The sequence below is a fragment of the Hyperolius riggenbachi genome, chromosome 6 (genome assembly GCF_040937935.1).
Source record: "Hyperolius riggenbachi isolate aHypRig1 chromosome 6, aHypRig1.pri, whole genome shotgun sequence".
NCBI lineage: Eukaryota > Metazoa > Chordata > Amphibia > Anura > Hyperoliidae > Hyperolius > Hyperolius riggenbachi.
Window position 1 is genome coordinate 237,193,051 of NC_090651.1, and position 15,478 is coordinate 237,208,528.

At 43.5% G+C, this 15,478-nt stretch overlaps 1 protein-coding gene across 1 annotated transcript in view; it reads right to left on the reverse strand.

Annotated features, from left to right (window-relative positions):
• WNT4 (Wnt family member 4) overlaps positions 1-15,478 on the reverse strand; it is a 92,217-nt gene that overhangs the window by 38,984 nt on the left and 37,755 nt on the right. The window contains exon 2 of the mRNA XM_068240564.1: positions 8,464-8,699. Coding sequence (XP_068096665.1) covers positions 8,464-8,699 — 236 coding nt within the window. The remainder of the gene's footprint in view (positions 1-8,463; positions 8,700-15,478) is intronic.

Genomic DNA, 15,478 nt, shown 5'->3' on the forward strand with positions numbered 1-15,478 from the left:
CTACCTGATCAAGTGTACGGAATGCTTAGTTCAATATGTTGGTTGTACCACCAGGCCATTGAGGCCAAGGATAGCAGAGCATTATCTGGGACAAGGTTGGCTTTCTACGAATATTTCCAATGTGGCCAAGCATTTTAGGAATTCGCACAGTGGAGATATGACCAGTTTTCAGTTCCAGGGTGTTGAGAGAATCCTTCCCTCTAACCGGGGTGGAGATTCTTATAAGCGCCTGCTCAGGAGGGAAGCAATGTGGATCTTTCAGTTGGGCACTAGGGCCCCACAGGGCCTTAGTGCCAGGTGGGATTTGACCCTCACTACACAGTGAGGTACCCATCCATCTGCTCCCTTCTGAGCGGGACTATGTCCAAGAGCATGTTGCCCTGGCTGTGTTCTTCTAAAGGCACATTAGTTAAGCGTTGTTCCAATGGATCACACCCCTTGTCTAGTTATGATTCCGTTGACATTTTATTGTTTTCTGATTTTAATATGTCTGTGTAACCAAAGTATATGTATTTGTATCATTTTATTTTGTATAGCAGACTATCAGTCTCAAGAAAAGCAGTTCCCTGTGCTGTTATTCGCCCCTAAGTCAGGCCGCCTTTTGGTGGGCGGGTTGGAGGTGGAGTTATTGCATCAAGATTTCCTTAAATGTCAATGGCATTTAGTGTTACCTCAGCTATGATTAAGGACTGAATAAGTCCGAAACATGTCAGCTTGAGATCAGAGATGTCGCGAACATCTCTGCATCACTGGGCCTTGTGCTACTTCTGGGTCGCTATGACCCGGAGTAGTACGCCTGCGCTTCCCGGCGGTGCGCGTCCTAGATCGCGCTCCTGTTGCTGGGCGCTTTCTGCGCATGTGCGTGACGTCATGAAGTCAATCCTTAAAGACATTAATTCTGAGGTTCTTTGGAAGGAGCAGTGCTCCTTTTCTCCTAGGATATAATTTTCATCTTCTGTTTAACCTGTTGCCGACTGTTCCACGCCAATTGGCGTGAGCAGTGCGGCAGCCCCAGGACCGCTCCACGCCCATTGGCGTGAACGGTCTTCTATGGGGCTAGCAGGAGATTGCGCACGCATCTCCTGCTTGGGGGACGGAGCTCCGCCCTGCCTTCAGTCTCTGAGCGGCAATCGCCGCTCGGGAGACTGTTAGACGGCGGTTTCGCCGTCTAATCTAATTACTTTGTACAGCACTGCGATCTGCAGCAGCGCTGTACTGGGGACAGCCATGTGACACGGCTTTCCCCCTGGCCCACAGGAAAGCAATCGGCTCTCATAGCCTAAAGCCTATGAGAGCCGATCGTGTGATTGGCTGGCTGGGGGAAGAGAGGGGAATGGGGGGAAACAAAAAAAAAGTTAAATTTATTTAAAAATATTTTATATAAATATTGATAAAAAAAAATAAACAATGTGGGGGCGATCAGACCCCACCAACAAAGAGCTCTGTTGGTGGGGGGAAAAGGAGGGGGGAATCACTTGAGTGCTGAGTTCTGCGGCCCTGCAGCTTTGCCTTAAAGCTGCAGTGGGCCAATTAAGTAAAAATGGCCTGGTCACTAGGGGGGTTAACACCACAGTCCTCAAGTGGTTAAAATAACATTCCAGCACTCTGCAATTGAAAAAAGTACCAAAAAGTAGGCAAAAAAGCCTGTCAAAATTATTCTGAGTATTTTCTTGATTTGGTGGTTGCTTAGAAGGCATTTTAATGATAGATGTGAAAATATAACCTAGGAGAAAACCAAGGAAAAAAAAGGTGAATTTGATCGGGCCCATAATGAGAAGGCAGGATTCATTGGAAAAGACCCTGATGCTGGGAAAGATCATTAGCAAAATGAGGAGGGGAAGGCAGAGAATGAGATGGTGTAATGATCGCTGCTGCAGCAGGTGTTGCTGGAAGTAGTAGTGCTGCAGCTCAGGCAGTGCTGATCTCTTTCCATGCAAGCTGCATAGCTTTGTCTGCCTTTCCCTGCTGTCAGCTTGTGACTGATTATCATTCACCTGTGTGGGAATCTGCATGTCTGCTCCCATTGGATGACCTCAGTATAAAGATCTGCTTCCTGCAGGACTCCTCGGGTTTTCATAGCTTCAGTTTAAGCCTGTCTTGCTGTCGCTTCAGCCCCCGATCGTGTTTCTTGTTCTAAAAGATACTTTGCTGGGTTTGCATCATATATTGGTTCATTGCCCATATATATGCATACCAGCACGTTTATTATTTTCCTTGTATTCGTGTTACGTTGATACATCAGTGTCGCTGATGTATACGTACACAAACTGTTTATATCCTGTGTGCAGTTAGTCAGCTTTCCAGCACGTTTTGGTAGTTTGCGCGTATCGTGAGCACCCGTGCTGAGCTAGTATCCTGCTCCTGGTCCTGTTCGTGGATTGCGTTCATCTCTGCGAGGAGATAACGAATCCTTCTGAATCCTGTCCTGTTACCGTTTGTGGATTGCGTTCATCTCTGCGAAGAGATAACGAATCCTTCTGAATCCTGTTCTGTTACTGTTTGTGGATTGCGTTCATCTCTGCGAAGAGATAACGAATCCATCTGAATCCTGTTCTGTTACCGTTTGTGGATTGCGTTCATCTCTGCGAAGAGATAGCGAATCCTTCTGAGTCCTGTTCCCTGTATTACTCCAGTCCTAGTCAGCGTTCCTGCTTATGTCATATATCGGTTCATTGCCGATATATACATATGTTAGTCAGACGTTACAAATAGTTTCATTGATAGCTGTAATTGTAATACGCTAGGAAAACATACTTGTTGTATATTTGTCTGTGTTACGTTCATCTATCTTGATCCTGCTATTTCCTGACTATCCTGTCCTGTCTTTGTGAGGCACGCCATCGCTGCAATCGCATTGGCTGCCTCATTCCAGTCTGTCTTGTTTTGGACGCTTGCTGCCGCTAAGTAGCCGCTAGCTAGCAAGCGTTCATTCTGTCTACCTGTCCTGATCTCCTCAGTTCTGGTTTATGCGCTCAGCGCTACTTTGCGCTGAGACGTTATAACGAAAGCATTGTTTGTGGCTGTCAGATCTGCACCGGCTCTGTGCGCCACAATCTCCTATTGGAGTCAGTCCTCCCCTCCACTATACTAGGGATAGCCTGTTTCCTTGTGCTAGTGTGTGTACCTCCTCCACGCCAGCTCATGCGTTGCATGCTGACTGTGGAGAATACACCACCAAGCCTTACAGATGGCTAGATAGTATCTTGGAAGCAACAAACATGAGCTTGGACAAGATTCAAGAAGCAGTGAAAATTAGAGGGGCCTGGAGTGCTGTGGTCCATGGACTCGCAAAGAGTTGGACATGACTGATTAGCTTCTGGACATCACCAAATGCACGCGTATGGATTTCCCAAAATCAATGTTATGTGACCTTACCAAGCCCTAGGAAAAAGGCCAACTGGGAGAGTCCACGGTCCTCTACTAATTTCCAGGCTTTCCTTTCCCTTCCTGATAATTGAGAGCAGAGAGCGTAGGGCTATCAGTCAGTCCTATGTTAAAGGCCATTGTGCAATTTAATTTATAGGTGATACACAGCCAGGCACAGCAGACAGAAGTCGGAGGTGAATCTACAGTCTGTGTGTCTGATTTGAGTAGGGATTTGTTCCACCCAGAGGCATTATGGGGGCTGAGCTTCCTGCTGGCTGCTACCACTCCTTCTCCCCCCTACCACATGACTGGACAATGTACCTAGGTGCGGGGAGGATGTGACACATGGCTGAAGGAAGAGATCCCACTCCCTTGGACCAGGAGAAAAAAATAGGAGGGAAGTGATGGGATGAGAAAGAAGAGACACACTCTCCCGGATGACCTGCCCCAACTAATCACCCACTAGCAGTCACTGCTCACTACCCACTATCTGCCATTACTCATCGTCCACTAACTGTCTACTATTTCTCATCCACTATCTGTCACTACTCATCACCCACTAGCTGTCACTTCTTAATACCTATCACCCACTATCTGCAACGACATGCCTGTAGTAAAGAAGAAGAAAAGCAATTTACATAGACATTGTGAAGTCTCCCAGCATATCAGAACACCAGTGACAATCAGTCCCAGCACTACACTGCACTTAAAACCATATGAATCCCGAGGGCAAGATTGTTGTTTTTGTAATACAGACGACAGCCGAATTTGAAAAGCAAAATAATGTTTGTGCCTGTTTAAGATTCCCTTCAGCATTCTCCAACCATTGCACTGCATGTTGGACTCAGCGGTATGTGAATCATTGGCTTAACTGTAGCCTCCACCGCAGTAGCTTCCAAGCTAAATTACTGGGAACAGCGCCAAGTTTAAAGGGACACACATGTCAAGACAGAGTGCTTGTATGAAAATGCACATTGTGCTGAGATGAAGCATATGTTTGTTTTTCTTTTTATATTTTCACTATTTAATACCATATTTTTGCTTTCTTGGCTACACTACAGGAAAAAACAGCTGAAGTGCATCTCTTTCTGGGCTAATACACACAGCAGCCACAGGATTATTCAATAAAGTGCACAGCAAAGCATTAAGCATTGAAACTTGCAATAACCAATCAAAATTCATTAAGAATCGGTAACCAGAGCTGATTGGAACAGGTTTACACCTCATCTCTGCTTTCTCAAGTGTCCTTATTTATTAAGGTTAGGCTGGGAGAAGTAGTTGGATTTGGCACAGGTTTGTTCGATGGTCCTCTGCTACACGCACGGTGTTCAGCCAGGATGGGAAAGATTGAGCACCTGGCACTGAAGTCATAAACTGCTTTGGCTGTGCAATAGGACACCTGAGAAGATTCTGGAGAAAGAGTAGTAGAATGGGCACAAGGTGCTTATGCTGGAGCAGATGACAAAAGGTGAGTACAGGTAAAGCATAGATAAGAAAGCTTGGGGTTACTGGAACAGGCAAAGGCTAATTTTAGTTTCAGGCAAAGGCTAATTTTAGTTTCAGTTGTTAGGATCAGAAGGGACTTAAAGTTAAGAGGGTAAGTTAAGGTTAAGTGTTAGGAAGGAGTTAATGTGTGGGGTGGAAGTTAAGGTTAGGTGTCAGGAAGGAGTTAATGTTAGTGGTGGAGGTTAAGGTTAGGTGTCAGAAAGTAGTTAATGTTAGGGGTGAAGGTTAAGTGTCAAGAAGGCAATAATGTTGGGGTGGAGGTTAAGGTTAGGTGTCAGAAAGTAGTTAACGTTAGTGGTGGAGGTTAAGGTTAGGTTTCAGAAAGTAGTTAATGTTAGGGGTGAAGGTTAAGGTTAGGTGTCAAGAAGGCATTAATGTTGGGGTGGAGGTCAAGGTTAAGTGTCAGAAAATGGTTAATATAAGTGGTGAAGGTTAAGGGTAGGTGTCAAGAAGGAGTTTATGTTAGGGGTGGAGGTTAAGGTTAGGTGTCAGGAAGGCGTTCATGTTATGTGTCATGAAGGGTTAGGCATTAAGGATAGGTGAGATAATTTTTATTAGGGGGAGCAGTTAAGGTTAGGAAATCTACATCCAAGAACTGCTGACAATCTTGAATGAAACTGCCTTATATATCTAAATTACTAAATGATCAGAAATTCTGGTACCAACACCCAGGACAACACTGAAGAACACACATGACCAGCAGACTTGGCTGCCTAATTGGTGCAATCTGTAATCTATTCCTACTTCATGTACCCAAATCACTAATTATCAGACATAATGGGCTCGATTCAGTAAACCGTGCTAAGTGTTAGCACGCCTGTGAAAAGCCCTATATCATGCCTAAAGTTAGTTTAGGCATGATAAATTCACATCTAAAGACTTTAGGCGTGATAACTAGGGTGCTAACTGGGTTAGCACCCTTTACTAAATTTACATCGCGCGCGCAGTCCCGCACGCAAAACTTTGTGCGCGCGCACCGCAAAAACAGCGCACCCGATGCGCCTATAAGGTCGCATTGGGTGCGACCTTAATGTCGCATCATGTGACGTTAAAGTCGCACTCAATGCGACCTTATAGATGCATCAACGCACCTTTTTCGTCGCACCGCGCTGCAACATTTTGCGCACACCGCGCTGTGGGCACGCAAAGTTTTCAGTGTGGGACTTTGCGCGCGATGTAAATTTAGTAAACGGTGCTGACCCAGTTAGCACCCTAGTTATCACGCCCAAAGTCTTTAGGCGTGCTAACTGGGTTAGCACCGTTTACTGAATCAAGCCCAATATGTACATAGAAGATAATCACTGATGTGTAAATAATCCTGCCACACATAAACGTGGGCAGTCCTGAGAGGGTTGCAGGAAAGCCAGCAGCAATGTGAGCTCTGAGACTGAGCAGACAGATCCACAGCAGAGCCAGTGTACAGTGGCATAGGAGTGCAGACTGCTGTTGGGTGGGAAGAACATAAATAAGCAGCCAAGGGATCCTCATATCTCTTTAAAGGCCAAAATCAGTAAAGGAATATCAATGCGTTATTAATTGAGGTACCTTAAGGTCGATCCAACATAGACACGTTGTAAGCACACCTAATCTTCAAAGGCTGGATCCATCAGAAACTAATATTTTAGTTGACCGAACCGACCTCCAAGTCAGATACTTTTCATTCACATATATGCCAGATGTGAGATATCCCAATGAGAATTATCAGTTCAGCACAAATGCTACCTCCACTACAAAGCTACTCTAGGTGTCACATCTTCATAAATGCAGAATACTGTGCTCAAAGATCTTTCCGAGTCAGAGAGAGGCAGAAAGCCATACTCTACCACAGAAAGTGTATAGCCAGAAGAAAGAAGCAAATGTACAAATGTATGGTGCAGTAGCACTGTACAGCCAAGCAAAGGTATGGCACAGTGGCACTGTATGGTCATCAGACAGGAGCAAAGGTATGTCACAGTGGCACTGTATGGTCAGCAGACAGGAGCAAAGGTAGTGCACAGTGGGATTCACGTCAGTAACACAAAGCATACAAGAATCTCTGCCAAAAGTCAAAAGTATATCTACGTTTCTGCCAGTTTCACAAATGCCCCCCTTATCCCAATTTCAACAAGCAGTCACAGTTTCCTCTTTCCCCAATTTCTGACAGTGATCACAGACCGCCACCGAAGTTTATAAGCAGCCATAGTGGGGCACAAACTGTGTGAGCAGTTACAAGCAGACCCAGATATTGTCAATGATTATTAGCAATACAACAAAGCTATGAAGCCCTACTAAGCTTGGGACACAGTGTTCTGTAAATGCAAAAGCACAGGTATGTTCATTTTAGGTGCGCTAACAATATAGGAGTATTGAGAAGCAGGGACATTATTTTGAGGAGAACTGGAAAGCTGTAGTACACTTCTGGCGTCACAGCAAATCATGGTATCCCAAGCAAAACATAATGGGTCCCCCTACATTTACACTACCTTACCCCCTCATGCTTCACCACCACATCCAGCTTGCCAAGCTGCTTAAGATCATATCACAAGTAAGGCCACCATGGTCCCCCACAACAATATGGCAAACATGACTCCCCATACCCATGAGCAGGCATGTTATCCAAGGAGCACTGTAAAGCTGTAGTACACTTTTACAATACTAGAAAGCTGCAATACACTTTGGGATAGCGAAGTAAAATATTATTCATAAGACCCTCCTAGGAAAACTCTGATTGGCCCCCTTTACTATAACACTCCATTGCTCCTTCCCATTTACTAGGGGAAAAATAACAAGTGTGGCCACAATGACCCTCCCATAACAGTGTGGCCACCATGGCTCCCCTCACCCATAACATACGTTGCCACAACAATTTGTGCTCTGGAAGGGGAGGGTAAGAACATATAGCTGCTTACACAATGGTTATGCTTCTAAATACACTACTAGTATCAATGGAACTTTGTGATATTATATTTGTTGCATGACGCTCTAAACACTAACCCCCCCCCACTCCAGTGGGGTTACTTGCTTGTGTCTGTTCCTCAAGCCGAATGTTTCTAGCATTCCCTCTGCCAGATTATCCCACACCTTCAAAATGAAACGAATATAAATACTGGAGGGATCCCTTCATTATGGTGTTGTTTTAAGGCCAGAGGAATCACACCAAAAGCCAGCGTGTATTCAAAAGAACAGAAACGATCAGATTTGAAGGGCACATCTGCAAGGAAAAAAATACTCTACTTTTGGAAAGTATGTAGAAAGTTTTTATTGGAGTTTGTGCCCTATCCCCCACAAAATTCTTAAGTCCCTTCCTGTCCTGACAGGAAATGTAAAAAATGATCCAACAGGAACTGAAACTTTAAAACAACTACTAATAGAATAAGAAAGTTAGAGCCGCCATCATTTTTTCTAGTGTACCCAATTTCCACTTTTTATACCACCAGGGTTCATATTAACATGACAATTCACAGTGACAGGAAAAAATATAGACTAGGCTAAAAAAGACAAATAGGGGTTCAAATCTTTATCCACATTCTCCAAAACTAAAATAACCTTCTTTATTGTAACTAGGTTTTACTAATTATACATGATAAAAGGGTTTATTGTCTTTCTTCTTACCTTGCGTCACCACTTTTCCAAAAACAGGCAGTGTGTCCAGCGTGGAGCAGTTCCATCGCCGATTCCTAAACTGATACTGACATTCCTCAATGGCCAGCTGAGCCCCTCGCCTCACGGAGTCCATGACTTCCAGATTCCTCTTGCACATTTGCACCTGGCGTTGAATTAATCCCTTCAGCTTCTCACAAGTCTCCTCCTCTGAAATGCTGCCTACTGACGACAGTTTTGCAAGGTACCTGCAATATAAACAGGGTAAATGAATCACTTGCTGAACAGCAATTAGGGTGAAGCTGTCACAGGCAAACACAGAACACAGTGCTGTAGAGCCATATAATGTGGAATGACTTTTTGCTTTGTTAATGAAAACTATATTATAATTTAGTATTTATAGCGCCAACATCTTCCGCAATGCTTTATAAAGTACATACTTTTGTCACCTAGTGCAAAGGCATTATGCAACCCTTTACAGCATACATGGACTTATAAATACCTCTTCTTTTCCCAAAAGGCCAGTGTGATGTCCCAATACAAGGTAGGTGTCCATCATAGCCCCCCCCCCCCTTACAAATGCTGTGGTGGTTGTACAGTGGGGGCATACTATATGTAGAGATCTGCAGCAGAGTGAGTCAATCCAGTACTGACCTCTTAAAGCAAATCTAAGGCAAACCTATGAAGAGGGAAGCCTCTGGATGCTCCAGAAGCCTCCTTGAGACCACCGACGCTGCCCAGGACCCTCTTGAAGTTCACATCCGCACTCCCCATTGTGCACAAGCGTGCCGTGCTGCGCTGGCGTAAACACAACTACATCTGCACAAGCAGCTACGGCCTACTGAGCAGGCACAGTACAGCAACACTCTTAGGCCTGGTACACACCAGAGTTTTTCTGAGCGTTTTTGAAACCTCCTGCTATTGTTATCCTATGTGTCTATGCACACTGGAGCGATTTTTTTGTAAAAAACTCCCATAGCATTACATTGGGAAGAGCTTTTGAAACCTCTAGTGTTTGGGGAGCATTTCTGGTGTGTCTAATCCCTACACAGCGGAGAGCACTACCACGATAACATATCCAACAAGTTCTTGTTGGATATGTTTTGGGGGTATGTGCACGGCATAGGGGGTCTCCAAGAGTACATGGAAAGCCCCTGGAGAATCCACAGTGGTTACTTCTTCAGAGTCATCTAGTCTAAATGATGATCATACAATACAAGCATATTAGATCCCTTCAAATGACAAAATAGAACCACGATGGACTGTCTCCAAGACCATTCCACAACACAAACGACTCGTAGGATTGATAAAGCTTTCTTTAAGTAAATCAAATATGTAGGTCTGGCATAAGTCCAGTCCAGCCAGTCAAAGCCCAAAGTGAGCCTGAAGAGTAGTGCCCAATCATGTGCAGGGAAGAATGGCATGGTTACATGTCAGTAAAAATCTTCCCTGCGTACAAAAAGATAATGACGGCTATCTGAATAAGTTACTTTCGGACAACTCTGGACTTGGGCATATATTATAAACTATTTTCCTTGGTGGTTTTCAATGTGCTTTTAAAGTGTTTTAAACTACTAATAACAGTTTATACTATACTGTAACACTTAACAACAAAAATGTGTAATAAAAAACATTGTAACTCGGGTGTTCTACAAATCTGAAAATCTTTAACAGAGGGAAATGGCGGACCAGACAATTTCCAGTAACAAGTGCAGTATATTCATGTCAGTTGAGACTTCACCTAAAGCTCAGAAAAATGAACATAAGTCTCCAGCTGCCAGTGAACGCAGGGTGTGTGCTAGCATGTGACACACTCACGTATCCTGCAGAACCTAAAAGGTCTAATTAGCAATGCTTTCTCTGAAAATTCAAAAATCATCCTCTACTTCAACTTATAGACATTCCTTCTCTGACAAAAATGTACGCTGAGCTATCTCCCCAGAGTGGTTATTATACTCACCTTTCCAGGATCCAGCACTGGAGACCTCCATGCTGCATGAGTCCATCTTCCAGCACCGTCTAGCCTAATGGTTATGTGAATTGTGTCAAAGACAGTACAGCAGCAGAAAGGATGGTGGGACCCACAAGGAAGAGACAGAAAGAGGCTGATGAGACCCAAGAGGTGACCATGATAATACACAGTGAAGATGACAGAGCCTATAATGGAGGCCACACTTTTATGGACACTATAAGGAATAACTATGGACAGGGCCGGGCCGAGGCATAGGCTGGAGAGGCTCCAGCCTCAGGGCGCAGTGTAGGAGGGGGCGCAGAATTCATTCAGTTGTCATTCCTAATTGTGTTTGAAGCAGAAAGAAATAAGAAAAGGGGATACATGGCAGTGACTGCAAGCCAGATAACTAGATATTAAGGTGTTGGGGAGGTTGTGGGCCCTGTGGCGCCTCTTAGTCTAATAGCAATCAGTGTTTGATGGCTCGGGTGGCAGGGATGGAGGGGCGCACTTTGGTGTCTCAGCCTTGGGTGCTGGAGGACTTTGTCCCGGCTCTGACTATGGAGAATACTAAATAGAGGCACTATAATGGAGGACACACTTTTATGGACACTATAAGGAATTACTATGGAGAATACTAAATAGAGGCACTATAATGGGGGCCACACTTTCATGGACACTATAAGGAACCATTACGGGGAATACTAAATAAAGGCACTATAATGGGAGCCACATTATTGGAGGCACTTAAATAGGGGCTACACTACAATACTAGGAACACCATAAGGGGACACTAATAAGAGCCACTATAATGGGATTATATTACAGGAGGTACTATAAAGAGACACTATAAAGGGGTCCGTCTATTGGAAGCATTCAAATGGGGCCACACTACTGTGAACACTAACAGGAGGTTCTTTCATGGTGGCTGCAATATTGGACGCACATAAAAGGTCCGCACTACTAGGGACACTATAGGGGGTATTAACAGGTGGCATTAAATGATAAAATGAAACCAACACCACTGTAGGCAAAATAACTGGAGAGATATTATAAGATATTATAAAAAGAAGGGTACTATAAAGGGCACACTTTGAGAGGGACATTTTATTATAATGCACTATGGGGGGGGGGGGGGGGGGAGGGAGCCTTATACTGGGGGAACTAGGGTATGATGGGAGACTGTAAGGTAGACAAAGAATAAAAGCCCACTTACTGGATTTTTCTTCCCCAGTAATGCTATAAAATGTTTATATTGTTGGTAAAGCAAAAAGAGAAAATGTACACAATCAGACTATATATATATATATATATATATATATATATATATATATCTTTATTTCAGAAGGCATTGTCTTCATAATTGTATAAGTAATAATGACTGGGATCAGTAGCTGAATATAATGTGTAGTTTTACCTACACTACAGCTATTTATTTTAGAACTGTTATGGTTGAAAACTAAGGTTTAGCATTTTTTCCCCATTTTCCCCTCCCTTTAAAATGCATGGAAAATAAAATAATTACTGGAAAAAAATCTTACATGTCATAAAGAATGCTGAAGTTATTGCTGAATCATAAGAGGTACACAACCACTGAATGTTAAGTGGAGAATGGGGAATCTTTTCCTGCTTGGCTGTCTGTCAGTCCATCTGTCTCCCGCCTGATGATCAATGGTGCTGGTTCTGATATATCTAGCAGGAAGTTTGGGCAGCCACCCGCCCTCGTGCTCACAAGTCGGCAGCTTTCTCCTCGTATCTCACTGCTCAGACTGTAAGAGATGCACATTCCTTGCTGGGAATCTATCTTGTCAGAAATCCTGATTACTGCTCTATCCAAGTACGACTTGGAAAAGCCAGAGGTCACTGGAGTCAGCCAAAATAAGCAGAGCGCAGAATGGTGTGCCAGCCTGCAGCTGCCGTACCACTGCTGTTTTCTTATCACTTACAAACATCGTCTTTCAGACCAAAACCTCCAAAATGCTAACTTAAAGGGCTACTACAATGTTTTTCATTTTAAAGAGAACCAATCTGGAAAAGCTATTTTCTATTAACCTGAATCCACACTCTGCAATTGTTCCAACAGTATTATTATTATTATAATTTTTTTTTTTATTTATATAGCACCAACATATTCCGCAGCACTTTACAAAGGACAATAAGACGACAAGGGGAACATAGATATACTAACAAATTGTAAAGCAGAGTTCCAAGCAGCACAAATATTGTGACAAAAACAGTAAACATTAGGAGGAGGACCCTGCCCTTGCGAGCTTACAATCTAGTGGGTAGTGGGGGACACATTAGGTAAGGGGGTGGAGGATGGATGAGGCAGTGACCCTTTGCCTCTGGTTTCATTGTGTCAAATAAGTAAATAAGGGCTATAGAATGTTATAAGCTTGTCTGAAAAGGTGTGTTTTAAGAGTGCGTTTAAAGATGTCCAGGTTTGGAGCATGACGTACAGGCTGTGGAAGAGAGTTCCAGATAAGAGATGATGCTCCTGTAAAGTCTTGGATGCGAGCATGAGAGGAGGTGATCAGCTTAGAGGCCAGGAGAATTTCTTGGGAGGAGCGGAGGTTGCGGGAGGGACAATATCTTGAGATTAGTGATGAGATGTATGGAGGGCACAACTCATGGAGGGTTTTGTATGTTAGAGTCAGGAGTTTGAACTGGATCCTCTGGGTAAGAGGTAACCAGTGGAGAAAACGGCACAGTGGGGCTGCATCGGAAGAGCGTGTGGAGAGGTGAATGAGGCGGGACGCTGAATTTAGAAGGGATTGGAGAGGGGCTAGCCTTTTTTGTGGTAGCCCACAGAGCAGGGTGTTGCAGTAGTCTAGGCGGGAGATGATTAAGGCATGTACAAGCATCAGTAGATCTTAACCTTCCTCTCTCCAACAGTTGTACAATTGTAGTTTTTCTTAAAGTGGCCGTAAAGTCACAATGGATTCAGAAAAAACAATACTGCCAGTGCTGTTCTGTTCTCAGCAGTACCCATAGTCTGTATAGATGACCAAATAAGTGTAACGCAGATGCCACAGGAAGTGTCTTGCACTTCCTGTGGCATCAATTTCCCTCAGCCTCTGCTTCCTGCTCCCAAGCTCACCTACAACGTTAATGGTTATTAGTTGTTATGCTCATTAAAGTAAATAAGTAAACAAATTGCTTTATTTCAAATATTTTACATTTTTAAGTTAAATGATTATTATTACTTCAGCAGTGATGCATCAAGGAACATCTTTCTTGTTCACATAAAGCTAATAATTGGAAATACCTTTTGTTTTATTAAGGGTATTTTTTTTTTAAATCTGCTTACTAACGTTGTTCACTAGGTGAGGTGCTTCTCACAGGTCTGGTTAGTGAATACAGGTGAACAACACGCTACCCTCTATTTGGTTGGTAGCAAGCAGTGGTGTGGAGTCGGTACAAAAATTATCCGACTCCAACTCCGACTCCTCGGTTTATGAAACCACCAACTTCGACTCCAATTCTGACTCCAGGTACCCAAAATGGCTCCGACTCCACGGCTCCGACTCCTTAGTCTAATAGTTACCAGGGCTGTGGATTTTGTACAAAAAACATCCGAGTCCAACTCCTGACTCTTCAGTTTATGAAACCACCGACTCAGACTCCAACTCCAGGTATCCAAAATTACTCCAAATCCGACTACTCGACTCCGACTCCACAGCCCTGGTAGCAAGGTTTTAACAAGTTCTGTTTAGATACTGATAATATGTCCAGATGAAAACATCACTTACACTGGTGTTTTATAAGGAAGTAACCCATGCAAGATCAACTTGGTAAAGTTACATTTTAACTTTAGGGCCACTTTAACTTCACAAATAGTGTGGGATGATTGGCTATTGTACAGGACAACTGTATGCTCATGTAAAGTATATTCTCTCTCCCCCAACCACTCATTCAGACATGGACAGATTTGCTAAGTCCATCCACAAAAAAAAAAAAAAAAAAAAGAACCCTTAGCTCTCAGTAAGTCTTCTACACCTGTCAATGTGAATTTTGGCCTAATCTTTCTGAGCGAACTGCTTTCCATAGATGTTCAATAGGCCACTTCATAACAGTCAATGTTTTGTTATTAATTCTTGGGTGCTTTTAGCTGTGTGCTTTCAGTCATTATCCTGATGGAGGATCCATGACCTGCGACTGAGACAGCGATTTCTGGCAATGGGTAATACGTTGCATTCAAGAATGTCTTGATAGTCATGAGACACAAATATAACTGAGCTCCTCCATGTTTCACTTAAGTATGGTGATATTTTTTTAAAAGCATTGTTGTTTTTTTGTGTATAGCTGATACCGGTATTATTTGCCTAAAAGTAGAGTGCTTCTCGGTCTTCTTCCATTAAGCCCACTGTCACTCAAAAAGTTACACATGATAAGGTCAGACAATGTTTGATGTAGCGTGTATCTTCTTGGAAGTTGTCCTTGAATTTTTGTCTACCATCCTTACTATCCTGCCCACTCTGAGGTTGGGTTTTTTTCTTCCAGCCACATCCAGGAAGGCTAGCTACCATCTCACAGACCTTAAATTCCTTAAAGCAAACATGAAATGAAGAAACTCACTTCAGGTTTGATACATGCCTAAGTAGAGGGAAGGCTGTGGATGCCATAGAGCCTTCCTGGTCCTTGGTCTATCCCGTCATTCCTGTGACATCCCATGTTGAAGTTATTTGATCTGCTAGGTCTCAGGTAATCCTCGAGCAGCCTTTGCAACTATTTGTGTCCCTTAGTAGTTCCAAGATGAGCCCATCCGTACTGTGCATGTGCGAGCTTAGATACATATGTGCAAATTATGGATGGGATCATCTTCGTAACTTTTATTTAGGGAAGTGAGTAGTTCTGAAGACTGTCCAAGGAGTACCAAAGCAATTTGACCTAAGAGGTTAAATAACTTCAACCTGGGGAAGGTGACATTACGATGGGACAGACCAAGGACCTGGAAGGCTCTATGGTATCCTTCCCTCTAATTAGGTATGTATCAAACCTACTACACTTATCCGGCATCAGCCAATCACCATCAGTGACGTATAATGGGGGTTTTACTGTACTTATAACTGTTGT